This window comes from Strongylocentrotus purpuratus, unplaced genomic scaffold (genome assembly GCF_000002235.5).
Source record: "Strongylocentrotus purpuratus isolate Spur 01 unplaced genomic scaffold, Spur_5.0 spur5_scaffold_7, whole genome shotgun sequence".
NCBI lineage: Eukaryota > Metazoa > Echinodermata > Echinoidea > Camarodonta > Strongylocentrotidae > Strongylocentrotus > Strongylocentrotus purpuratus.
Window position 1 is genome coordinate 13,672,192 of NW_022145613.1, and position 27,089 is coordinate 13,699,280.

A 27,089-nucleotide genomic window follows, 5' to 3' on the forward strand; every position below is an offset into this window, starting at 1 on the left:
TGCAAAAGGGACATAGTACCTTTAAAGCAATATACATTCAAAGGCTTAGACTCGCTCTTTTCTTTCTATTTTGGGCAGAACATCCCCACCTTCTCTCTCTCTCCCTCTCTCTCTCTCTCATATACGCCGATATCGTTGGTAAGGACTTAGCTGCCCTTGTTTTATTTATTTGTTTATTTATTTTATTCATTTATTTATTTATTGATTGATTTATTTATTTATGCATTTTTTTTTTATTTATTTATTATATATTTATTTAATTTTAAGTGATTGTCATTTTTAAGATATAAAAGACGATTTGTCCATTTTAAACGAGTGCATTTCTATGAAATAATTATGTTTGTAATTATACTGCTTGGGCAAAATGAATAGAAGGGACGAACAGCTGGAGCATTAAAATCTACACATGGAGAAGGCTCTAAAATGACACTGAGATTTGTGACTGAATTTCATTTTGGAAAGGTAGGGGACTGTTACATCCCCTAAAACACCTCTCTGCGACACCTCTGCATGCGTCAATGATCACAACGTAAGACCTTTCTCTGTTATTGTTCCTCGATGTGGCACATTCTTGAGGGCAAAGTCTGCAAACGTCGAACCTGTTTGAACTAGTAGTGGTTTTAGAGGGGGTTGGGAAGGGGATCCCTATTCCCGTTGCGTCAAGTCCCCCCCCCCCCCCCTCTTCCGCCAATTTTCCGAGACACATGTAGAAAATGAAAGCAAGAACCCAAAAGCTGTCCCACCCCCTCCCCCTTCCCCTCATGTCTACAAAATTATATTCTTGTGGAACCGCTCCTGGTTTGGACACCAACTAAAATGGCATTTAGTCAATGACGTCACATTGTTCAAGATTTAAAAAAAAGGGGAGACTCAACTTCGACATATCATTATTCTCGTTTTTCAAACAAAAATATCCCCAATATCAAACAAACGACATTAAGATAATTGTTTGGGGCAACTTAGATTATCATTATAACACTCCGTTTGACGATATTGTGGACGTTCCTAGTTAATTATCAACGATCACTAAAAAGCTAAGTCAATACTTTGAATACAGACAGATATGCGTACTTGTTATCCTTATGTATATATCAATTTGCAGGTGTATATGAGGTATTGCAGTTGTTTTTTTAAAGAATTCTCTATAATTATAGTGTTTATTTTATATTTTCATACAGTGTATGGCATATAGAAATAATATAATTGAAACCATTGGTAGGAAAGAAAATGCAAATATTACTTTCTCGGTTTTTCAGAAATTTGTTGGTATACATAATGATGATTATTTAATTTACATTATTTTGGTATTGAAATACTGTGTTTGTGTTTGTAAATCTAAAGTAGATTCGCCATTAAGATATTAAGGCTTAGTTGAAATCCAACAACGATTTAGAATATTTTTCTAGCTAAGAAGAATAAACGAATTCCTTTTCATTAATTTTCAAAAAGTAGAGAAATGATCTTAGTGTCTAGTGTAAACACGTCCACTCAATCTAATGTATCTACAATGCTGCTTTCCATTGTGTAGATAGTTTTTTTTTTACTATGATTTATGTTATTTTTAATCAACAACATTTAAGAAAAATAAAATAAATGAAATGAAAAAAAAATATATGGAGATATGGCATGCCTTTGGTGTGTTTTGATCGTACATTTAAAATTCTTATTAATATTATTATTTCTTCATCGCAGAACTTTTTTCAAATTATAGCAAAACATCAAGCGCAACTTGACTCTCACTCAATCAGGATAGCTAATAATTATGTTTTACTCAACCTTTTTTTAAAATATTTTATACAAGAGGATACCGAAAAGGTCTTCGAACCAGATACGCAAAGTATTATTATCACTACGGGACTATTTCCTTTTTTCTAGAAATTTTTATTATCATATCAATTTCTATATAAATAAAAAGATTACAATGAGGATTCGAATATTGTATCATTCTGAGACTTTAATAGTATAGGCTATTAAGAAAATGCATGTACATGTATATAACGTTCGTTTCAGAAAAAAAACAACAATAATTAAATGACGGTTCCGCAATACAGTACATTGTGTCCCGTACGACATAATTCATCATATATTTCATCCAATAAGGAAACACATAAATTCCTTATTATTTAACAAAAAATGTACGCATATTTCATATGTTTTGTTGAAATATATTTTGTATAATTTTTGCCATGATTCATTTTGATATATAGTCGAGTGCATCGTTCCTAAAAACAAGTAATCTAGTCTTATTTTTTATTTCCCTTTGTTCTTCCATGAATAAGGGTAATGTTAAACAAACAATTAACAGACTGATGGTTCCGCTTTCTAGTATCACTACCCTTGTTCAACGGTCGTCCCAAGATATTTTGTAAACATTTCTTTGGATTGAAGGAAAAAAAGATAAACAGCATAAAAGACGTATTTAATACGAGACACATTGCATGAAATCGCCTTGATTAGTGGTAGTAAAACAACGAGATAGATTAACTCGAGATTGCGCTGTTGCATACAATCGGATAGACCGTGACAAATATTTTTCATCCATCTTCACAGGTCAGTATTTCCAATGAAAACTTCATCAGTTTTGTTCGCGTCAATCATCGGTCATATGCAACAATGCCACCCTTTCCTATCCATCTATCTTACACAAAATAACTATGCGAACTTCGGGGCAAAGTCACTAACTACTCAGACATTTTAAGGCCCGCACTTAACTTAACAAAACTTCCTGACTGATAACCTGGACATCGTTTCGTGGAACCTAAACCGTCATAAGTACACGTTCACTGACATTCCGTTGAAACGGGTGTTAACTTAAAACACGCATTTCAATGGGATGTCAGTGAACGGTTTCATGAAACGATGATCTAAAGTCGTCAAAATAGCGATATTTCAGGATAAATAAATGGACTAAAATCGACAGTCCTTGATAGTTCACATTTTTGTAAGGTACTTGGCATCACGTGATCTACTGATTGGCAGCAGCAGCTGATCCAACATTCGCCTCTAACCAATCACGTGCCTCGTGCGTCATCAGGTAGGTGGGGTTCTGTATCTGTCCCAGGATAGAGTTCCCGATGTACACCATCTTGCCATCGCGGATGAATATGACCCGATCGGGGTGTACCCTGAACATTCTGGTGAAGAGGCTGTCCATCTTATCCACCACCAACCGGAACTTGGAAGTGTCTGTGACATCATCAGTCAGGCAGTTGTGTGACGTGGCGTCGACCTTGAGTAAGTCTCTGAGGAAAAAAGTTTTGAGAGGGTGATGAAGTTCTAAGAACTGAAGAGAATTTTCAGGTTTGAGGTGATTTGAGGAAGAAAAAAAATAGAATTTCGAAAACTTGAAAGGTTGCACTCGCCCGTTTTGGCAGATAAACATGATCATAGACGGAAGCGACCATGAAGAAAAACAAATTCTCCTAAAAAGATCAGAGCATTTTAAACCAAAGATCATGACTATGTCGTAGTCCACAGTACATCATGTGATCCGTTTTTCAAAAAAATTGCAATTTTATGACATACGGAAATCTAAACAAACATCATCTTGCCGATTTAGTTTCTGAATAATAAAAGAAGCCAATACTAACAACGGAAATTACATTTTCATTTGAGAATAAAAGCCAAATCAGCCGCAAATTGCAGACAATTGCAGGTGATTACTGGTTTGGCGTCATTACTATTCTGAGCCGCATCAGTCTGTCCTCCAAGAAAGCTCAAATCCATAAAAAAAAATTAAAAAATAAGGTTTTATTAATCGTCAAACTGTTTAGATCCCGATAGTTAATATCTTAGAAGTTTGAGTGTTCAATAGCTGTTGCAAATTCTGCCCAGATCGGATCGTGATCAGATCGTGCGACTGTGTGTGTAATTGAGTTCATACGGACGTCAATTAGTTATGATTATTTACGTCTGGGAATTGACCTTTGAGATCACCATCCAAAAGACGTGACTCAGTTTCGAACCGGGGTCACCTGAGCCAGTTTGTAGGCGATGACAGAGAGCTGACCCAGTGAACGTGCCGCTACACCAACTCACATCTCCATATTGTGTTCGTATTGTGTTCGTATTGTGTTTTAATTTATCTGACTCACTTAGCTGCTTCGATCCTCTCCTGAAGTGATGTGTGATCCTTGATGTAGCTGATGTTGTGGCCCATCTCCCACGCTCCTTCAGCGTGGGCCTCGGCCAGGTACACGGCTACGAAATCGACCTGGGTTCGGTAGTCGCTCACGAGGGTCGCCAGCGTTCCACCTATTACACAGGCCTACGGATGGCAACGAATGAGAGGATCTTTAGAGCTAAAGGTGATAAGGTATATATATATAACCATACTTGTTGTATAAACAGGATATCTAAAACCTTAAATGGTACATTAACCGGACATCATAAAAACTGGTTTATTACCCTAACTCTAACTCTAACCTTTATCCTAACCCTTAAATCAAAACAATATTACTAATTAAACTAATGACTAATCATTAAACCTATTAGATTATCTCAAAACAATCCAGCCATTTATTATTGATGGCGAGAATCCGGTCGGACGCTCAAGACTCTCCCAGGGGTAAGGGGGTATGGTAAGACCGGTCACTCAAAGATTATTTTATTTTTTTGAGACACTTCATGATTATTTTGAAGTGCAAGCTTTTAGGGCTTCAATATTACACCATATCACAGACACTAATAACACGTAGGGCCATGCATCTCAGATTTAACATTGTTAAACGATGCCTTTAAACAATAGTCTGTAGAACGTCTCAATTATTCACCATAAGAAAATAAGACTAATATGTTCTCATTATCATTTCTTTATTCTCTCATCATAATAATTTTAGAAATATAAAAATTTGACCACAACAAAATTTGTTTGCACCTTTTTGTTGAGCAGATGGGAAACCAGCGGTCGTATCGCCCTCAAAACCCTCCCCATCCTAATCCCTCGATCTACCCAAGAGTAATCACTGTCACCCCTCCAATCATAATCCTTACCCTGAGCGGAGGTCAGGAGCCTGACGATGCGAGGATCATCAGGGGACGGTCCTTGTTGATATGGAGATCGGCGAGGCTGATGGTTCTTCCTGACAGAGATACGAGATGGAGGTCGGGCACGACATCGCCCACGTCGACGAACCTCTGTGGAGGGATGTTGAGGGCTGGGCTATGAATGAACGAAGCCAGGCTTAAGATCTGTAGACAGAGGAATGATGAATAAAATATATCCTTGCCGACAATTTATACCAAACGATTAATATCTTTCGATAGGCCGTATCGCCACTGTGTCTTCTGCTAACGTTTCCTATTCACCTAGTTTGATCGTTATTGTATCTCCTCCTCAGTTTTCTCTATTCTCTCCCTCATCCCCCTATCTCTCTCTCTCTCTCTTCCCCTCTTTTTTTCGTTTTTGTATTGTTGTTTCCTGTTTATATCATTCCCTCTGTCCTTTTTTTCTCATAATACGTTTCTCTTTTTAAATCTTATTACCAATTTCTCGAACCAGAATTACAACGTCCACATCCACCTAAGATGACATTTAATTCTTCTTAGTGTGACAACAAGGCACGACTGTGTAGCCTTTGGATCTCGTTAGAAATTATAGGTAGGCATTCACAAGTTCTTTATACAATAGTATGAATTTTTAAGAATAAAAATAGTTGGTAAATAAATAAAGACATTAGAGCAGTGGTCTCGTAATCCGGTGACCCGGGATCGAAACCAAGTAGATGCGCTTGTGCCCTTTGGTAAGGCATTAATCCTCATTACCAAGTCCCTCGGAGAGAACCTAAAGCCGTCGGCCGTCTGGTTGCTTACTTAGAAGCATTTATGATTTCTTAGCAGTCAGGTGAAATAACCACCATTCATTCATTCATAAATATGAACTATTTTATATTGACACTTACCTCTGGACAATCACCGTATGCAGTGAACATAAGAGGTAGAAGATAAGGAATCTTTCCCGGTCCAAACTTAGGTTTGAGGTGATCTAGGCCGAAGAGTTCCAGGGCTTGAAAGGTCGAATGAAGCCATACTTTCTGGAGGGAGATGTGGTTAGAGATTAACAGAGTGGTATATTGGAGCCATGAGAATAGTTCGAAACTCGATTACAGGGAAATGTTGCAATGTAATGTTGAATATTCTTGTAGTTTCTATGAAAAGATTATGGGCATAATTATGATCCATGATGTGGATATATAGTTCCAAGACAAATATATGGTTCGCCCCTGTAATAATTACTTCCTTTTCCTAATCTGTCACTTTGTGAAATTAAGTACCTGGTCAATGTAAAAGTAGAAACCTTGAATAGGATGTGAGATGAAACCCTCGTCCCTCAATAGCGAAATTCCTGCCCATTTCAAACACCTATATCTTCCAAACATTTGAGTACCCTTTTTGAGCTCGTCAGAAAATTGTCAAGAGTTGCGTCCCCTCCCCCTACTATGCCTGTCCAAACATTCTGGACCGACCAACCAATGTATTTATTTATTTGTCAACATACCCGCATTTCAACCAGAACATTGGGATCGTTGAAATCCAACTTCTCGTCGAACATCTTCTGAGTCTCGGCTGATCTCATCAGTCTCGTATACTCAGCGAAAACCTTGATGGCCTCCGCTGGTTCGCCGAGCATCTTCGGCAACTTTGGTAAGTCGGTGTTCCCACTGCCTTTGAAATTGGGGAACTTGGCCTCCAAACTCTGGCTGGGTTGACCGCCATTGGGTGGAATTGACTGCGGGTCTGGACCTTCAAGGTCAGACATCCTTGACGTCAAATGGACAGCGTCTCACGGGTGATTATAGAAAAGATCTGCTTCAAATCTGCAGAAGAACGAGTAAAATACTACCAGAAGTGAATAAAAAGAGTTATTGTTATTTTGTCTTTACTTCTAGCAAGTCAGAGTAAAGAGTACTGGAAATAATAAATATTATGCTGTTGGAGTATGATTGTAAAATTGTCTTTCGAAATATTTCTGTCACACAAAATGATATCAAACATAGAAATTCAAGACTAAGTTAGTAGCTGAAAGATGTTTTCTTTTAGGGAATTTAATGAAAATGTCTTTATACAAATCTAATAGTAGATATTGCGCCATTACTTTGTTACTACATGTAATAGAAAAGCAATTAAAAAATGTATTCGCGAGGATTATCATATATATTGTGGCATTCAAAACTTACTGATCGAATAATATTCAGGAGGGATTGTTTACCGTCATAGACTTTGGTCACCCTTGTATGCAGTTCCAACAGGCTACAGTGGTAAGTAATGTTCTTCTCATTTAAAGCAGGCAAGTAACACAACTTAAGAAGAAAACAAATTGCATGGATATTTACCATTAAAAATGACGAAACACCAAATTTACGGCTGTGTATCCGTTAATACCACTCCCCATCAACTCAAATCTGCAACCATCCTACGAGCAGCAGATCTCCTGAAATAAACGGCTGATTTTGAACAACACATATCTTTGAAATGCAGTACTTTATAACAAGGTCGCACTTAATTTGACCCCCTATACTGTCATAATACCAGCAGTTTTTCCCCATGCATTCAGTTATTTCAACCTTTTACCCAGATACTGAAGGGAAATGTTCTTTCATACTAAAACGCCTCGCTGTTTATTGAAGAACGAAACGAAATTGTTTGTTCTTTTGAGAATATTTTCACCTCAAAATATTGCGTCTCTCTTTATAAGCAAACAGTATGATTCTCTTGTCGTCCTTGAAACTTCTTCAACCTTCATTGCAGTGTACGTGTACACATGTAAGATAACAATAGTGCATACTTAATATGAATTTGAAGATATGAATGCAATACTGACAGTACAGTGAGTGGCAATTGCACTGTTGCCCGTAGAGTTTGTATCATATTTTCTTGCCTGTTTTCATAAAATTATACTAATTTGAAGGGCGGTTCACAAACATAAAAATGTTTATTTTCCAAAAGTTATACAGTCATGCAAATACAATGGGACAATCTTAGGGAGGCGGAAAAATTTGTCAAAATAGCAGGCATTTTCATACGTCAAAAGTGTCATGTCCACTTTGTAGCTCATATTACTGAGATAGCAGAGAGCGAGAAGAAAAGAAAGCCTGTTCAGATGACGCATGAAACATCATTTTAGAGAACGGGAGATTGGAAAGCTGTGGTCTTGGGGCCTGGGAAATACATACTTCAGTAGAAAGGGGAAATGTGGATGTCCCCGTCAGCCGAATTTTCATAGATCTTTGTCCCAAGTTGTACTTTGGACCGTAATGGTGTTAGCGTATTGGGTATTGCATTGTGTATAAAGTTATGCGTCCCTAGCAAATGTGCACGTTTTTATTACAATATCCACTGCATGTGCCAAAATAATGTTGCATGATATATACAGCACTCTGAATCTTTGTAAGGGTGGGCCAACTAGTGCGGATTTAAAGGTACCCTATACATCAACTCTAAATTTGGAAGAAGAAAAATGTATTTGCCAGTGCAATTTCGTAAATGCACTGGGGGTGTGAGGGGAGGGGGGAGGGGGGGGGGGGGGAGTCTGAAATAATATATTTTCCATAGCTTCTCTCCATCTAATTCCATCTGATTCCTCCTGTCCTGAAATTTACCCTCTCTCTTCCCATTTCGTGACCATCTCTACCAATTTTCCGAGTTTCTGACCACTTTTGTACATCTGTTACTCGGTGATAAAATTACTAGTTGCCAACTACTGATTTAATGTACTCTATAAGTTCTACATCAACTCTAAATTTGGGGAGAAATTTAGTTACCAACTAACCTCAACGGATACCATTTTGAAATAGTTGACAACTAATGTAGGTTTAATTGACCCATATTCTGAGTAAATCACACTTTTTAACTGTCAATGAGCTATACACAAGTGTGAAATATCCAACATCCAAAAGCATTTTAAACAGATTTATAACTTGAAACTAATAATATAGATTATATCAATTGAAATGTGATTGTTAGAGAAAACATATTTGGTTAAAAAATTACAAATTAAATTTGTTGACATTCTTGCCAATTTGAGGCAAAACATGACATTTTTAGTTTTTAAAAATGGGGGCGGCTTCCACCCCCATTGTATTCCTTGGTACTTTTGCATGAGAGTTTTAGCATGGATGCCATGCATTATCCCCTAAGTTCCGTTGAATCTTTTTTAGAGCCTTTTTCATTCATGGCTGGTCTATCGTACAGTTCTAAGAAGATATAAACTTTATTTATCAAGAATAAACCGTATTGTCACAATCATATTCATGAAAAGAGGCAAGAAAATATGATTCCAACTCGATGGGCAACAGTAAAATTGCCAACAGTGCAATTGCCAACTCGCTATACTGTCTGTATTACATTCATATTTACAAATTTGACGTGCACTATTGTCTTCTAACATGTATACACGTACACTGCAATGAAGGTTGTATATGTTTTAAGGACGACAGGAGAAGCATATTGTTTGCTTAAGAGGGTCGCAAATATTGAGGTCGGAAATATTCTCCAAAGAACAATATCAACTTCGTTCTTCGATAAACAGCGAGGCGTTTTGGTATCAAAGAAAATTTCCATTGAATATCTAGGTCGAGGTTAAAGCCCCTCTAAAGTGTTGGGATCCCCAGCAGTTTGCTGGCAAAATTTCACTTCAATTATATCTTAATGTGAAAGAGGATGTCATTTAAAACAAATTTCTACAAGGATTTTCAAAACAAATGTGTTTGAAGTCGAATATAGATGAAAGAATACGAAATTTAGGTGTTTGATCTGCATACAACAGAAAACCCTATTTATGTATTCTTTTTCAATATTTGTTTTGAAAATCCTTGCAGAAATGTGTCTTTAATAAATGACATATTTTACATTATGATACAATTTTACCATCATTTTTTTTTTCGAATTTGAGATTCCCTACACTTAAGAGGGGCTTTTAGATCACTACCTGCATGGGGAAAATATAGGGTGTCAAGGCATGGTTATAAAGTACTGCATTTCAGAGATAGTGTTGTTCAAAATCCACCCTTTATTTCAGGAGATATCTGTTTGATTGGAGGATGGTTGCAGATTTGAATTGATGATGAGTGGAAAGGTAATGTTCACTATAAATAAATATTATGCCAAAAAGTTAATAATCAGGATTGTTGACATTCTTTCAACTCTCGATCTCCAATAATACATTTTTAGCCAAGAATGCGCGCTGTATCCACCCTTATCTTATTCTTAGACATGTCTGCAAAAGTTTTACTACGGATGCCATGCATTAATTACCCCCCCCCCCCCCCAAAAAAGCCGCCCACAGTGAAAAATCACGTCTTGGCTGGTCTACTATTATTGATCAATCTAAAAATGCATAGTGATTGATCAATAAAGAGAAATATTAAGATGATAAACTATATCTATCAGGGGGGTCATAATATGACAACCATTTATGAACGGGTGAACAAAATCTAACGTTATGGGCAATAGTGTAAATCGAATGATTTCTTGGTTTTATTCTTTCTTTTTAGATTTTTTACTCATCTCTGCTGCTTCCTTTTCTTCTAGTTCGGGATCATGCATTTATCTTTCTCATCTCCCTCTCATAAGTTTACATCCTTCCCTATTTTCTTAAATGAATCGCTTTTAAATATTTTGATAATCAAATCCCATCACTTCAATTATATCGTATCTCTTATTTTCCAATTTCTCTCGTTTCGCAAAGAGACATAATAATGGTAGGGTTTCAGTTTGTTCGCTTTCAGTTTCGTTTCTGCATGTTTTGCTCTCTCTCTCTCTCTCTCTCTCTCTCCATATTATCCATGTTTTACTTTTTTCTTGATTCCATAGTACACTAATGAATTATTTTGTTTAATCGACCGACCGACCCAGGTGCTGGCACTACAACATCATTTTCAAAGGTCTAATATACTATTATTGATCTGCGGATCGTTCTAATATTTCAATGACAAACTGCAACTTCAGTGACATCGGTCGCTAGCATCATTTTCATAGATAATTCCTCAGTCACAAAAGGTATATTCAGCAACCCCGTGTTTGATATGACAAAACTTCATCAAAAGGCAGTTACGTTCAATACTTAATGAAGATGTATAAAGATAATATAGATAGTCAACATACCTCAATTTTAACTGTCACGTTAATGGAGTGCCCACGAGAACAGAGACACAGGCATACTAGCAAGCGTTGGTATGATCATGGACCTAGGTCCATGGTATAATCAGGTGAAGGAAATGTTTATTCTTTACCGATTCGGTAGGCTAACTCTCTTGACAATGACTCGTCATTGGTTGATCAAGGGTTTTGTAAAGGAGCGGGTGTGGGGTGGGGTTGTGGTGTTCAAGAAATCTCCGAGGTAAAAATAAACGAATAAAATGAATATAATAAGTAAGATACACATGTAGAAGATATGCTATTTAGAGGGATTCGGGCCTGTTGTGCCCCTGAACACCCCCTCCCCCTCCCCAAGTACACACATACACAGACCAATGCCATGTGTTGTTAATTAAGGTGGCAGATCAATGATTTTTGTCCACATGGGACACAAGTTTGTGTAAAAAGAATTAAAACAGCCCACAAAAAGGGGGGGGGGGCGTTATAAACTTTATTGGGGTGGACCGGGGTCTCATCTGTATGAAAAATGGGCTCTTTCTGCGCTACTTTGTTGCTTTACTGAAATTGAAGAAGGTCCGGTGTTAAAGTGCATAGAGAGTTCACTCCGGAATTACAGACATACATCACTAAATTCATTCACGGCGGCTGATCTATTCAACCACAAACACGTCTGTCATTCTCACAGATTTTGTTCTTTCTTCTCTTTTATATTTTCTCTTTCAGCCTTTTTACAGGTGTAGACAACACAAATGCTTACCAAATTTATCTTTTAATAGCGCTTTTAATCTCATGATCATTATTTTTTACATTCATTTCTTTCTTATCACTCTTTCTGAAACCCACTTTAGAGCCCCTAAACCTGGTTCCTTTTCATAAAAGGATAAGCACCTTTTAAAAGGTACCAAATGTCACCAAAAAGCTTGACATTCTGAACAATTAATAGCGAATGGTTTACCAGACTCCTCATACACAAGTATTAATACCCATCAAAACATAATAATCAATGCTTTCTAAATAGATACCCCCCCCCCCCTTATAGATCCGCCCCTGAATTGATGTAAGGATTGCCTTTTGCAGCACAATGGCTTTGCAGAAATAATCGTTTCTGGTCGTGATTAGCGGAGTGACAACCTTTTTAACACTGGAATAGATTAAACTTGCTCTGGAAACAGTTAAATAATCTTGCAGTCTTTGGTATATATATCCCATAATAAATGCAGTGTAGCACGGTGATGTAATCAATTTTGTGTGGCATATACACAGTTAATATTTTCTTTCCCTTTTTTTTTATTACCACTACCAAATTAGTACATAGTTAAAACATATCAGTCATATTATTTATATCAATACAGTGTATATCAGTTGACAAATGTCATAACATAACTTTCTGTTAAATATTACTCAAAGGTTTCGATTGCCATAGTACAAGAAAAGTAAATGTAGCATTCATCTTTCTTTAAATACAATCTTTTTCCAAATAGTGGCTAATAAATAATTGCATATCCATGTAAAAACCACATTTTAAACATTGCATTCTGCAATACTTTCAATCAAAACTAAACAGTCATTGATAAATTCATTTTGTTTAATTGCTCAACCATAAAATGTATGTTGCATAATATAAGCTCATGGAAATGTTATGGATTTATATTTTGAGTTACATGTACATGTATATAACTCTTTTAAATCAAATAACAATGTAAGTATTGCACATTAAGTAAAACAGCAGTCACGGACAAAATTAAAGAATGGAAGATAAAGAGATACAAAAGAAGTAAAACAGAGAGTTACATAACAAGAAAAGTAAATTGAGAGAAAATGAAAGAGAGATAATTGGAAGACAAGAGAAGGAAGTATAAATGGAGAGAGGATAGAGATAGAAACAGGAGCATTAAAATGACTATGAACAACCTTTAAAGCGGGACTGCACTACTTGTAGCTACTTGCGCCCTCTATATAGCAAATAATGTCTAATCGGTACAAGTTGGTCCCCATGATGTCCTTTTTCTATTGTTAAGTGAGAGCTGATTTGATAAGATAACCACCTGTCAGTGACCATGCAGGGAGGTCTAATCCATCCTCTCCAAACTAGTTCATACAGGCTTAAAGAGTCAAAGTTATTGACAGACTTTAAAAACAGATAATTGCAAGAATTATTTGTAAATTCAGCAAATTCAAGGTTATTTAGCGATACAAAACAATGCAATAACAAAGAGTACTGTCTCATCTCTAACAAGATATATAATTCTTACTCTGTACATGAACTTGTATGCTACAAAGATCAGCCTGATTATATAACTTTTGTATAGAGTATATATTCTCTCATGTAAACGTAGCTTGTGGGAAAAGCATAAACCATTCACAGCCTGAATACATCAACAGCAATAGCAGCAATAAAACAAAAAATTGAAAAGGTAAGCACGAATAGAAGTACATTTAATGTCACCTGATCTTCAATGCTCATACACTTAAAAAGCCCAAACAGAGTTTATTCCTCATATTCAGGGGTATCCAACAAATGTTGATATCCTTGACTGTTTTGAAGAAAGACAATATAAGTACATATATATATATTAAAAAGGCAGTGATGGAGCATATATATGTTAATAAATAGATTTTTTGCAAGTGCACTGGCTTCTTCTACTCTCATCAAACAATCCTCTCATTTAAGCATATTGCCAGCCTTACTACTGTGATAAAGCCGAAGAGAACATCACTTGAAATTTAAAGGTTCAATTTTCAGCATGTGCCTCAATTATCAACGCAAGTTCCATTTCAAATCACATAAGGAGTCACATATTTTCTTTGTGCCAATAACTGTAAGTTTTGCACTAAAATTATTACCAAAGAGCAGATTACAAAATGAAATTTTGAGTACCAGTATTTTTTTTGAAAGAGAAATGTTCTAATTCATATAAGTAAAGAGGATCTGAATGATAATATTTATTTAACTGAAAAACCACCATATAATTTTTGATATTCACAAGTTACATATTAGACAAAGTTTTCCAATGCTATATTCAAGCTTACCCTGTATGCAAATAAGAGAAAACAAAAATTTTGTTTGAAAGACAAGATTCAGTACCAAGAAAAACATAAATTCCTGATGACAAGTTTTTTTTGTTTTTGTTGTCATGGTGAATAAAATTAGAGTACACTAAACAAACATTGAGCATTTGAATCAGCAAATTTACACAACTTCCTTTCTGACCTTTCTCTGTACATAAATCAAATTCATCATTATCAACATATACCAATAAATGTGAATTACCCAAGGTGTATATTCACCATCAAAATATGTAAATGTAACTCTTCACGATCATACAAAACAAATGGGTAATTTCTTCATTTGTTTTTGTCCGCAGACTGTGACAGTAAACAAAAGGGGTCTTTTAGCTAGAATATCCCATTAATAAACAAGCATAGGGTGTTCATATTTACAATTTAGATATTAAAAGTACACCAGGGGGATGTTTGACAAAGATCCAAAGTCGTAGTTATCTCTAAGTTGCACTTAAACATTATGGAGAGCCATTTGTAGCCTTAAAGTGAAATATATTCAAAAGCAAATATTACAGTATTTTAGACTTTTCATAAATTCCACATCAAGAACATGAATTCTCCTTGATAATAGAAAATACAACTGACTTGAATCGACATTTCATGCCTTTTAAAATAATGTTTACAAAATATTTTCAAGATGCTAACGGCTTTCCATAATTGTTAAGTCCAACTTAGGATCTTTGTGAAACACCCCCCTGTATGTGTACTTATATTCGTTCTCAAGGTGTGCCTAAATTATACCTTACATTCCTTGGTATTTTACGAAGGAGCCTCTTTGAAAAGATATAAATAGTTGCAACTCACAATCTACATTTTACTTGGCTAATGAAAATCTGGTAATTGTGTACAAATCTTATTGTTGGCGATTAATTTTAAAAACCTGGAACAGTCATGTGTTACATATTCTAAACACACAGAGCACTCCTAGGTAAATCAAAGAATTGCTACACATCTTTCAAACCCTATCCGATTAAAATACAACCTTATATCAATGGAGAGCTGAATGAACGTTGAATACAAATAAAAAGGAATAACAAATATTTTCCCTTTCAGTGTTGCACAAAAGCAAATTTCAACCTCATTTTCAGCACCCCTCCAAATTACGGGACAACAGGGGTCGAATTTGCTGCAGTTACAGTGGCGACACACCTGATCAGCACGCCTGTAGATAGCTGAAGCAATAAGCTGTGCTTAATTATTGTAAAGTCATTGTGAATATGCGTACTCCACATAAGATGATGTCACAAAGTCAATAGCTAGTTTTTAGGTCAACAAATTTCAATTTTCAAAGCTAAAGATTTAGAATTTTCAAAGAGCTGTTACTCCTTTGTCAGACACTCAAATAGCAAATGATTGATATTTTTGTACTCTATGGCCTATAAGCCTTCCATTGATCTATAAAATTCGTTTATTTCATTTTTCATTTCCGATAGGTATTCATCTCAATTCATCTTCTTTCTAATATAGTTTTTCATAATACTGCCCTCACAAGCTGATCCTGGTCTAACAATGACAAGATGGGAGAGCATCGCGCAAAGCTGGACAGCTGGTGGGAAACAGGGTACGGTCACTTTGGTCATAGAGCATCAGTATTATCTTCATTCACCAGCTTATCATACTTCCCGTCGGCACTTCCTTTCCCGTCTGGCGTCCTGTAACTGAGCAGCGCCCCAAGGAGAAATATCAGTCCACCCACCTTGGCCAGGAGGGTGATGAAGAAGAAGACCAGGGACAGCTCCGAGTTCTGGTATAGCCAGCAGGTCCTGGACCCATCGCAGGAATCCTCCCACAGCAAGCAGGACTTGTCAATAAGAAGACCAAGAACAACGGGTCCTGGGATAGTTCCTACGGTGCAATGTGAAGGAGTAAAAATGAGAAATGCCTTTCTTAATCATTTTTCTATTTGATAAGCCTCACATGGACACTGCAAGAGGAGGTTGGACCACTCCCCCTCCCGCCTCCCCCTCCCGCCTCCCGCCTCCCCCTCCCGCCTCCCCCTTCTATCCCTTTAAGATATATTTTTTAAACCTAAAGCACAACAAAAGTTAAGACCTATTTCAGCCTTTCTTTTTCAAAATTTGTTAAACAACTGTTGACCAATTTTACATTTTAGAACAGTTTGTCATCTTTTGCTCAATGGCAATTTTTAGTGATTTTGAGATTTCTTTAATCTGCGATCCCCATCCACCTTTCAAGGTCACATGTTAATATCATGAAGTTAAGCATGTTTCACAAAGAAAAATGTCTTGTGAGAACATGCTAAAAGCTCTTGTATTAGTTTAGTTTATCAAATCCTACATGCATGTAAGGCTGTATATTGCCTTCTGGGAAGATGCCAAAACACTCCTTGTATCAGTGGAGTCAATAATAAACCGGGGTATCTTTTTTAAAGTGCACACATCCAACACACAAGGACACTCGAGGCGCTCCAATATTACCCTGGATCTTCTAGGCTACCATTTTTGGTGATCACAGTATTCAAGCAATCCCTTCCGATTGATAGCCATTTAGCACCCGGGTGGAAAGTGGCAAATGTGGCATAATGTATTGCCAAAGGACCTAAGTGCAGCGGCAGGACTCAAACCACAAACCTTGTGATCCACAGTCCGACAACGTATCCACCTGACCACGACACCTCTATTTATCAAATCATATCATACTAATTACAAATCAAGCAGATTCAATGTTACGGGTGATTAACTACACTCCCCCCCCCCCTCCCACACTCACCACTTCTGACTAATTTTCCAGTTAATAAACATTGCACAAAAAGTGCAATTTTCACGAGAAAGAATTCCACACTCACCTAATGCACTGTACAATAAACTCTGCAACCCTAGAGCAAATGTCCTCTGTGAATGGGGCACACATCTGAAAGAAAAAAAAGCACATTCAGCAAAAGAAGCTTTAAACGAAATGCATGTGACACTATGTAGTTAGCATGTGTAATGGAAGATCAATGTCTATTTTCCTTGTGATGAGAATTCCTTCTGGTTTGGGTTAAAATAAGGTCACACGATGATGTGCCAATCATTTCTGCTCATATTACCAACATGATTAGTTCAACAATGAGTACAGTAATATAAATTAATTGTATAAAGCTAAACACCTATAGGCAAAGCTTTTACAAGAAGGTGATATTTCTGGCATAAATATACTTTCAAGACATTTTGCTAAAGTGACATCCACTGTTTAATAGTGCACTTTGTATCCATGTAAAGCCCTTTAATGTTGTACAAATATACTAGATAGGATGAGAAAAGAGGAGTATCAACTCATTGTCTGAATGCAAGATGACGGGAGCTTGAATATCAGTCATTTCAAGATCTTCAGTGCAGATCAAAAGAGCTGCAGCCCCCCCACCCCCCCCCCCCCCTGTTGTGTTAATATTTACTGTAAAAATTCTGAAACAAGTAATCACACCGTATATTCATTTAGTTGAACAATTTTGAAGAGGGTATTATTTGGCACTTCAAAAATATGGCAGACCGACTTTACACACGTTTCAAGAATACAAGACATAGTCCGCATTAAATAAGACATTTCTTGTGCCCCGTCAGCGATATTTTTAAACCTAACCTAGCCATCCTGCGCTGCATATTAATATTTGAATATATGAATATTTGCGTTGGTAAAATTAAATCGACCAGATTCTGGACTTAACCAGTATGTCCCAATGATTATGGACAATTTATGACCTGGCTAGTCATTCGTTTACGGTAAGCCACCCGATTTGATCGCAATGTCATTCTTTTAAGTAAACATAGCTTTGCACTTGTAATTTTTGTATGAAATCTCTTTATTTGATAAATTTTCGCATCAAATTCTGTGTGCGTGCGTATCATGAATATTTATGACTAGCGCATAACGTATGGTTCCTATTGAGCCAATCAAATGAAGCGATAGGGAGTCAGGGTTAGGTTAAAAAAAGAAGCCCCCCGTCAAGGATACAGACCTTATTGTAGCTGTCCATACTGGCACATGTACCATCCCACCGAAGGTGAGAAGCAGGAACATTACCAGAAAGAACGGCCATTTAGATCTGCAGAAGATGTAACACTTTCCAGGCTCGGCAGAACCAGGTCCAGGACTAGAGCTGTTCCTGATGCAAGAACAGTCCGTGTACTGCGGTGAAAAATGGAGAAGAGGTAGCTTGATCGTCAAAGGTAGGAGCCATGTTTAAGGAAGTTATACATAGTAAAGCTAAACATCAGTTATGAAAATGGAGGCATACTAATCCTAATAATTACTACATCAATTTATAAAGCACAGCTACTATACAGATATTCTCTACTGTGCTGTTAACAATCTACACAATGTGCAAATTTCATTTATTTGTAGTCTTGAGTGTAGTGTTAGTTTCAACTGATTCAGTAATTCACCTATAAGCTAACACATTATATGTACAAATACAACAGAAAATAAACCCAATGAACATTACTGTTAATATTGTGGGTTCAGTGACACAAAGACGTAACTCCATATTTTGCCAAAATGAGTATTTGATATCAAACTGTTCAGAAAAATGTGGGTTTTCCAGGAAACACAAAGACTTAACTCCACCCAACCTCCCATTGAAGTCAATGGCTAGTGAAAAATAGACTTAACTCCTTAAGGCCCAAGTGCTCAGTGACACATAAACCACTTTTTCTAAAAATGGCCAAAATGGAGTTACGTCTTTGTGTCACTGACCCCTCAATATGTTGTTATTTACCAAGACTTCATCGCCGTCCGACTGTTCTGAACAGCCGGCGTGGCAAGCCGAGTAGTAGAGGACCTTGTCACTGCCACACACTGGAACAAAACTTCTACCACAGCTACATTCCATGTTACACATAGCTGTAATATTGCGATGCGATTGAAGTTCTTGAGAGCTGCAGTATCAAAGAGCATATGAAGAATTCACATTGATGAAGAGAGAGTCACAAGATTGAAATGCATTCTCTAAACTAATAGATCATCGCTGTGATTACAAATGTGGCCTAAATGTTATGCTGCTCCTGAACTGTTGCAAAATAGTTTATTTTTCATAGTCTGGTGAATAAAAATGTAAGCACTGGTTATAAACCATCAGCAACAACATTATTATGATCAATACTTAATAAACTGTCATCTTTTCTTTTCATAATCTTGGATTTGTGAAGCAAAAATTGAATAGCTATGTACGTCCAAAAAAAAGGTACAAATCCATGAATATGATATGAATTCAACCCTCTTAGATCTTGTGAAGGTTTTAAGATTATACATACATATATTTATGTTTACATTTTATAGTGATAAATTTGATCATAAACTACAGCTTGATTATTCATTGAGTTAAAAGGTTTTAGTAAGAGAATGCTTTATAAAAACATATCCCAAATAATTGTGGAATCACATGAACATATTTGGAGATATTAATTTAATCTGATTTAACCAAAATATTATTCAGATACAGCAAGGGTGCAAAAATAGTTGTGGAATTACCAGAACGTATTTTGTGATTTTCATTTTATTATCTCATTTATAAAGTAGTTATTTAGGTAAAACATGGAATTACATGAATTTATTTGGGGATTTTCATTCCAGTATCTGATTTATAAAGGAGTTATCTAGGCAAAGCACTAATTCTATAAAAAATCATTATAAAAAAAAAATCAATATCAACATGAATAGAGAAATCACCTATTTGTGTAGGGCACTGTCACACCAGCCATGGGAACGTTGGGACACTTCAGCAAGAAAGCACAGGAAGCTCCAAGACATCCTACGGCACATGCCATGGCAAACCCAATGAGACCTTTGAACTTGAGGTCAAATCTCTTGATGATCCAGCCTCCAATCAAGGCACCTGTCACCGTGCCAGCCATCGTCAGGAGACCTAGAGAGTAGAGACATTGAGGAAATAGGATTACTGTATTCATTGCTATAATAATAATATTCCGCTTATATTATATAGCGCTTAATACAATGTCTCTAAAGCACTATATATACTATCACCCCAGTCATTGGATTCAGTGCTTGCCCGCACACACTGTGTGCACAATCTCCACTCCCTGGGGAGCATTCCAGCCAGGCGTTACTTGATGCTCAAAAACTGTTTGACGGTCGCATCCTACTGGGTACCCATTTAACACCTGGGTGGAGAGTAGCAAGTGCAGGTTAATATCTTGCCAAAGGATATTGGTGACGTGTCGGGATTCGAACCCTCGACCTTCGCATCTCCAGTCAAGCACCTCGAACCACTCGGCCACGATAGGGATGCGTATTGCCTCAGCAGCAGAGTAGTGGTCCAGTAATCCAGGGTCCCAGAACAAGTTGATATGCTCGTGCCCTTTGGTATTAAAGGCATTTACCCTCATTACCAAGTCATTGGAGAGAAGTTAAAGCCATGCAGGGCCTGTCAGGCCTCTGAACGAATGAACTTCTAAGAATTGAAAATTGTTTTTAACCCCTTTGTCTGTGCAATGAAGTTTGCAAACATTTGTTATGAATGAAACTGCCCTGACTTAAAGAGAAGGTTGAGTTCTGGGAAGAGGTGAAAAATAATTTGTGAGCATTATCATTCTTGTTATGCAAGTGTGGAAGAACATCATATAAGACATGTTCCCTGAAGAGCATGGCTCTTCAAATGCCTTCATATTCTAAATATGTCATGTAACATCGTAAAACTCCGGGGTAGGATTTTTACGCCATGTGTTCATGTAGTCCCATATACATCTTTCTGTGTACAGTGTTTGTAGCTTTACCAAGACTTGGCCAAATTTCTTATCATTTTGATGATTCCAGAACCTTGCAATACACACAAATTCTTATATGCTAGATGATCAACCATTTTTGTGGTCAATTCCACACCGTTTCTTTCACAATGCAATCGCATTACCATAACTCAACTTTATCTTTAAAGGCAGGGTATTCTACTGGCACTGCTTCAGATTTAAATATACTGCCATCTGCTGGTCACAATGTCCCGATTTGTCAACACCCATGTCCCACAGTGCATCAACCACTGCATGGCATGTGTGATGATACTGGGGTCCAGGAACCAGAAATCGCTCTATGTACACCTTCACTGAAAGATCGTGCAATTGAATATACATGTACATGTACAGTAGTGGTAGCAAAGTCGGTAAAGTTCAATTTTCAATCTTCATGTCTATTGGGGAAAAAAGTCAATATGAAAACTAAATTGTATACTTACCCAAATAGAATGCTGCATCACTAGAGGAGATATTCATCTGAGATTCCATGTACTTAGGCCCAAACACAGACAGTCCAGAAGAATAGAAACATTATCATGTGACGAAGAAGCACACACATATGAAAGGAATATTGGTGATGAGGTTGAGAACGGCCCTCGGAAAGGCCTGCAGACGCTTCTTCCAGCCTCGACCAGACTCAAACTCCTGGCCCCGCTGTACTTCGCTCTTTCTCTTGCTGGCAATTTCTTTTGATCCTGTAAGAAATATATGAGTGCACAAAATTCTTAATTATAAGACAGCAATCACATTTAACAGTTTTTTTTAATTGATATTTTTTAAGCACTTATCTCCGCTCGTTAGGTGTTCAAGGCACTCCCGTAATATCCCGCCTCTCCATAGGCTACCTATTCTGGGGCTCACAGCATTCAAGGCCTTCCTTCCTACCAGTACTCATTTAACTCCTGGGTGGAGATTGGCAAATGCAGATAAATGTTTTGTCAAGGCAAAGGACACTCGTGCTGCACTGGGGCTCCAACCCACCACCTCATCTGCGGTCGAGCTCAAACCATTGCACAGTGGTAGAGCAGTGGTCTCATAAACTGGACGTCCCCCGTTTGAAACCAATTTGGTGCTCTAGTGCCCTTTAGTAAGGCATTCATCCTCATTATCAATTCCCTCGGAGAGGACTTTAAGCCGTTGGTCCCCTGGTTGATTACTTACAAGCAAACACATATTTCTCAGCAGTCAGGTATTAAAACAAACCAACCAATCAACCAACTGGACACCTCTACTAGGAGAATCTGTTTTTGTTAGTACTGCACCCAAAGTCTGAAACAATCTCCCTCCCTAAGGAGGCGTGATAACTCAGTCGGAAGAGCAGTAATCCGGTGACCCGGGTTCGAAACCAAGGCGATGCGCTAGTGCCCTTTGGTAAGGCATTAATCCTCATCACCAGCTCCCTCGGAGAGGACCTAAAGCTGTCGGCCGTCTGGTTGCTTACTTTACAAGCATTTATGCTTTCTTGGCAGTCAGGTAAAATAATGACCACCATTCAATTCATTAAGGTAAGCATGTTTCAAATCCTAAGAATCAGTTATTTTCATCAACATTTTTCCTAGCCATGCTTAAAGGGAGTGGGTAGACAGTTTCCATGTGCAGAAGGTCGTAATTCGCTGACACCAGACTTGGTGGGATTACCATTAATGGGAGTACAAATCTGCACACAGCAAACCCGGTGGCCAGTCAAGAATTACCCCCTAGTCTCTCGGAGCATGCTCGGAGATTTCTCGGGCGAAGGAAAAGCAAAGCATTACATAAGGTCTAATGGTCATAAAACTCAAGGCTAACCCTGGTGATTGACCACACCTGTTATTGGGTAAACACCTGAACGGTGTCGAATTCCCCATGAGAGCTGACTTCTATGTGACTTTAATACGACCCATGTTTACATCAAACATCAAAGCCTGTTTAAAACCCTTTTAGACTACTGACAACTAATTTTTATTTTATAAAGTGTCATTTCTCCTGTGTTCTTGTTACATGATGATGTGCAGTTGAGTTGAGTTTATAGAAATTGTGCAAAATGAATTACAATCATTACTGATTATTATAATTACCATTGGGCACAAAGCATGAATGAAAGAACACATAGCAGAGCATAGCTAGGCTACAATACATGCAGTTAATTCCAAAACTGTTGTATGATGCAACCATCTGTCTCCTGACTTCTTGTATCTGATGTTTGTTTTTTAATATTATTATTTCTCTCTCATGTGGGGCAGGTTTTTTGGGTGTGTGAGGCCATGGGGATCACATGTCATTCATTTGGACCGATGTGAAGTTTTCTGGTCATTTTTTTTTTGGGGGGGGGGGGGGTAGGTGAATTAGTGGGGTGAGCCCCCGCATATACACTTGAAGCTAAAATATATTTAAAATGACCAGAATCTGGTCTACAGAAGAAGAAGAAGAAAACTAGAAATTTAATTCGTCATGGTGACGAATTAGGTGGTCTGTTTTCAATTTTATGATCATTGAAAAGTAAAAAAAGTAAAAAAAATGAAGAAAAAAAATGTGTTGGAGACGCCCGGACTCGAACCAGGGACCTCAAGGTCGGAAGTCAAGTGCGTTACCGATATACCAAAACGTTTCCCATAGCGTTTACACGTAAACGGAAAATGAAATTCTCAAATCCCACTTTGTAAGTGAAATATGAGCATGATCGCGGCATCTGATCGAAAAATAAGGGGCACACTTACGATAGCTTATTGTCTCAGCTACAACATACTCAAAGCTCAGCGTAAACAAAGATAAAACGACGGAGATATTGCTCGCGAAAGTAGAGAATGTAGAATCCAGTTTTGAGAAAAAGTCATGTCCCATAGAGAATACACGCAAAATGTGAAAAATTGACATGCCTCCTTTAATCGCAAAAATACGTCATGATACCATTGTCAAAATGAATTTTTGTGGAAAGTGCATTTGTAGAGAATATTCTCAGGTAGAACATATCAAAATTTGAAAGAAAATTGATTAATATTTACAGAGATACAATTAATTTTCCAAAAATCTGCTGACGTCATAATATGCAAATTGAAATTTTGAGTTGGGAGGCCATTAGGATGACGTCATGAGTTACTTGAGGGTCAAATGAGACATGAAATCATATTTCCAATTCATACTCTATCAAAATATGGAGAAAAAAAATTGGGTTCACCTTGCATCCTAAAGCGCTACAATGGATTTTGTATAGGCATGTTTTTGCCCATGTATGCTATGTATTACAAGAGCTCGCACGCACGGAAATTATCTTAAACGGACGCTCATTCCGTTATTAATGGTCAGAAAAAGGTGAACAAGGTATCAAAATGCTTGAAAAAATGTGCCAAATATGATGACAGAGAAAGATTGGCGATTCTATGTTGGAAAATACCAGTACGCGCAAAAACGCGCGCGCATGCCCGTGTGCGCGTTTTTTTGCAAAATGCTTAAAATGGCCTAAAACGTATGCAAAATTAATTTGATATGATTTTGAGCATTTTTAAATTTTGCGCGCGAGCTGACGCGCGGACGTACGCATGCGCGCATGTTTTTTGACCTGAAATTGACCGGACGGATATTGACCTTAATCATGATAAATATGAATGAGAAATGTTTTTCCGTTATGAAGATATGATCATGAGTAAAAAGTACCAAACAAAACACAAAATGGCGCCTGGATGACGTCATGAAGATTTGATGACCTTGAAAATGTTACTGTCACGTCTCATGGCAATGACCTATAACTGTGCCAAAATTGAAGGAAATTGATTGAACCGATCTTGAGTTATCCTGTGCACAAAAAAGTGTGAAGAAATAAATAAAAATAAATAAATAAAGAAAGAAAATTCTGACGAAAACAATAGGTGATCTGTCATTGACAGACCACCTAAAAAGAATATTATATATATATTCTCTAGGAAATGCAAGGTTCAGTACATCTATGTATTCTGTCGTTTGATAGTAAAAGTCTGATATGGTTTAATAAGTACCCATGCACCTAATTTATATGTACCTGTGCGTAACACATCCTGCTACTTGAGGGCCCTGCATGCATGCAAACTAAGTAGCTGATAGTGAGACTATATCCCACAGTGCCAGGCCCCAGACATCTATCTCAATTGAGCAGCTCTTTCCTCCTAGTTTTGATAGAGCAGCTCACAAACATTGTCTCAAAAGCACGCACTATGGAACATTCATTCTTTTCAATGTGAATACATATTGTAAAAGAGGGCAAAAGTCCAAATGGGAATTCAAACCCATATGTCAACAGAAGACTAAATACAATCACAGAACTATGAATATTTTTTGTCATTTTCATCATTCCATATCCTAAACAGACGTGAAAAAATAAAAGAATTTTGTTTACTTTATGTAATATTTATTTAGCTGCAATTGTTTGTATAGAAAAAAATTAGGGCAATAATCTCAGTGACTTTAGATGAAACTCTACGAACGAGGAGGGGATCGATGGACATGAGACAGCAAAACACGTCGCGTGAGGTCATGACATCAGTTCATTTCAACCAGTAATTTGAAGATGTTTACGAGCAATGGACGGTTTCATACTTACGGTACATGTACATGTATATTCGACAATATTCTAAAGGACAAGTTTGTGATGGTCTTTAATGGTGCTACATGTACTTAATGCTTATTTTTGGAAAATCCAACGGCAAACCTGACAGCTTTAATTTTGTTCAGTGTCCTATAGACTCCTATGTACGTGCGTCCCATGTGTGTGAATCACATTATCTACATCTGTATTGGGGGATGTACACAGAGAGTTCATGATGGCCTTACGTTTGCTATTGCTGATGAGTGCTTTGGGGGTTACTCACCTCCCTGTGGTAACATGCCCTGAAGAAGAAAATAGGCTACATCAATGCCAGGAGGTAGACCATGAAGATTTGTCTTCCAATGTACCATGCATGGTAAGAAGTGAGACTTTTTTCAATGGCAGTGATGCAACCAGGGAGATGGACATTTGCATGGGACTACCCCAGTTAATGAATGTTTTGAACAATTCTCAAAACATGCAGTTAAAGAATGTAGATCTCACCATAGCCAATGGTGAAGTCATTGTGGATGATGATCAAGCTACAGGATTTCGCGAGAGATGGAGAATCGCAATAACTGCTGAGGTGGACCAAAAGCACGGGCTTCTTCTCAGGTACAAAGTCACTGTGAGGAACCCAGACTCCAACGATGAATATCATTTTAGATTGGTCTTCATAATAGACGGTTTGTCCTTCTCTACGGAGAGCAAAATTTGGTTTCCAACAAGCGGTCAACAGAATGCAACGCCCAGTTCAATAAATCCTGTACTAGCAGATCCTACAACAGAGCCTGCGACACGGCCGGCATCTACCAGAACAACTGCAACACCCCTTGATTCAGAATGTGTCTCTCTGCTGGAATTTCATGAGGCTATAAATCACACAAATGACATGATTGCAGAGTTAAAGCAGAGCAGTTGGTGTGATTGGAAATGTGGACTTAGAATCACCGCAGATATTGCAGTACTGGCTGTATCAATAGTTTTCCTATTGCTGAAAACTCCTCTAATGATCATGGCATGCAAGTACGTTTATCAAAAAATCATTTCAGCACGTTCAAAATTTACTGCAATACCACAAGATGACCCAGATCATGCTAGTCTAAATCAAGTAACTACTTCAGGCAGCCAGCAAGGAGCTCAGCAAGACGTAGATCAAAATCTTCAAATAACAGCTGATGTGCAAGATTAAAAATTCGGCCAGCGAAAAGATATAACACCACTTGCGCCATAGTTCATCAACTTCATTCGTGAACAATTCATCATTGGCCTGTCAACTTCACCAGGAAATCAAAATCTTACAATAACTGCTCCTGTTTGCTGTATGCCTAGGTAAGAACACTGCCGTACGATTATACGGCATTGACAAGTTTCAGCATTTTTCTTGACAGAGATAGATATATTTTGTACTTTTCCCGAAGATGATACTGGGACACTCACACTTTAACAGCATAATCACATCGAAGCAAGAACCCATCTTATATGTCCCTGTTACAAGCAGGAACCCACATGAATTTCTGAATGATGAAATCGACTGCATACATCATCAGCATTATTATCATTATTATTCTTATAATTGTTATTAGTTGTAGTAGTATTATCATTATTATTATTATTATCATTATTATTACATTATAATCAAAATTTAATGATGTCAT

At 37.4% G+C, this 27,089-nt stretch overlaps 4 protein-coding genes across 6 annotated transcripts in view; all 4 read right to left on the reverse strand.

The window, feature by feature from the left end:
* Window positions 1-1,928: 1,928 nt before the first annotated feature.
* Window positions 1,929-14,707, reverse strand: LOC105440702. Its single transcript, XM_030974970.1, has 6 exons — window positions 11,101-14,707; window positions 6,497-6,815; window positions 5,901-6,032; window positions 4,993-5,190; window positions 4,095-4,267; window positions 1,929-3,242 (listed from the first exon to the last, which is right to left on the reverse strand). The coding sequence occupies exons 2-4, from the start codon at window positions 6,755-6,757 to the stop codon at window positions 5,005-5,007; spliced, it is 579 nt and encodes a 192-aa protein (XP_030830830.1). The 5' UTR covers window positions 6,758-6,815; window positions 11,101-14,707; the 3' UTR covers window positions 1,929-3,242; window positions 4,095-4,267; window positions 4,993-5,004.
* LOC105442478 (type I iodothyronine deiodinase-like) lies at window positions 2,966-4,933 on the reverse strand. Its single transcript, XM_011674622.1, has 3 exons — window positions 4,877-4,933; window positions 4,095-4,267; window positions 2,966-3,242 (listed from the first exon to the last, which is right to left on the reverse strand). The coding sequence occupies exons 1-3, from the start codon at window positions 4,931-4,933 to the stop codon at window positions 2,966-2,968; spliced, it is 507 nt and encodes a 168-aa protein (XP_011672924.1).
* Window positions 14,708-15,733: 1,026 nt separating the features above from the next.
* On the reverse strand, window positions 15,734-20,498 carry LOC115919798 (solute carrier organic anion transporter family member 4A1-like). Its single transcript, XM_030974045.1, has 6 exons — window positions 20,351-20,498; window positions 19,822-20,017; window positions 18,872-19,031; window positions 18,113-18,282; window positions 16,964-17,028; window positions 15,734-16,002 (listed from the first exon to the last, which is right to left on the reverse strand). The coding sequence occupies exons 1-6, from the start codon at window positions 20,496-20,498 to the stop codon at window positions 15,734-15,736; spliced, it is 1,008 nt and encodes a 335-aa protein (XP_030829905.1).
* Window positions 19,904-27,089, reverse strand: part of LOC115918356 (solute carrier organic anion transporter family member 4A1-like) — a 38,384-nt gene continuing 31,198 nt past the window's right edge. For all 3 annotated transcript variants that reach the window (XM_030974971.1, XM_030974973.1, XM_030974972.1), the window contains exons 6-7: window positions 21,338-21,592; window positions 19,904-20,017 (exon numbers count right to left, since the gene is read on the reverse strand). In XM_030974971.1, the coding sequence (XP_030830831.1) occupies window positions 21,432-21,592 (161 nt within the window). In that variant the 3' untranslated portion in view covers window positions 19,904-20,017; window positions 21,338-21,431. The remainder of the gene's footprint in view (window positions 20,018-21,337; window positions 21,593-27,089) is intronic.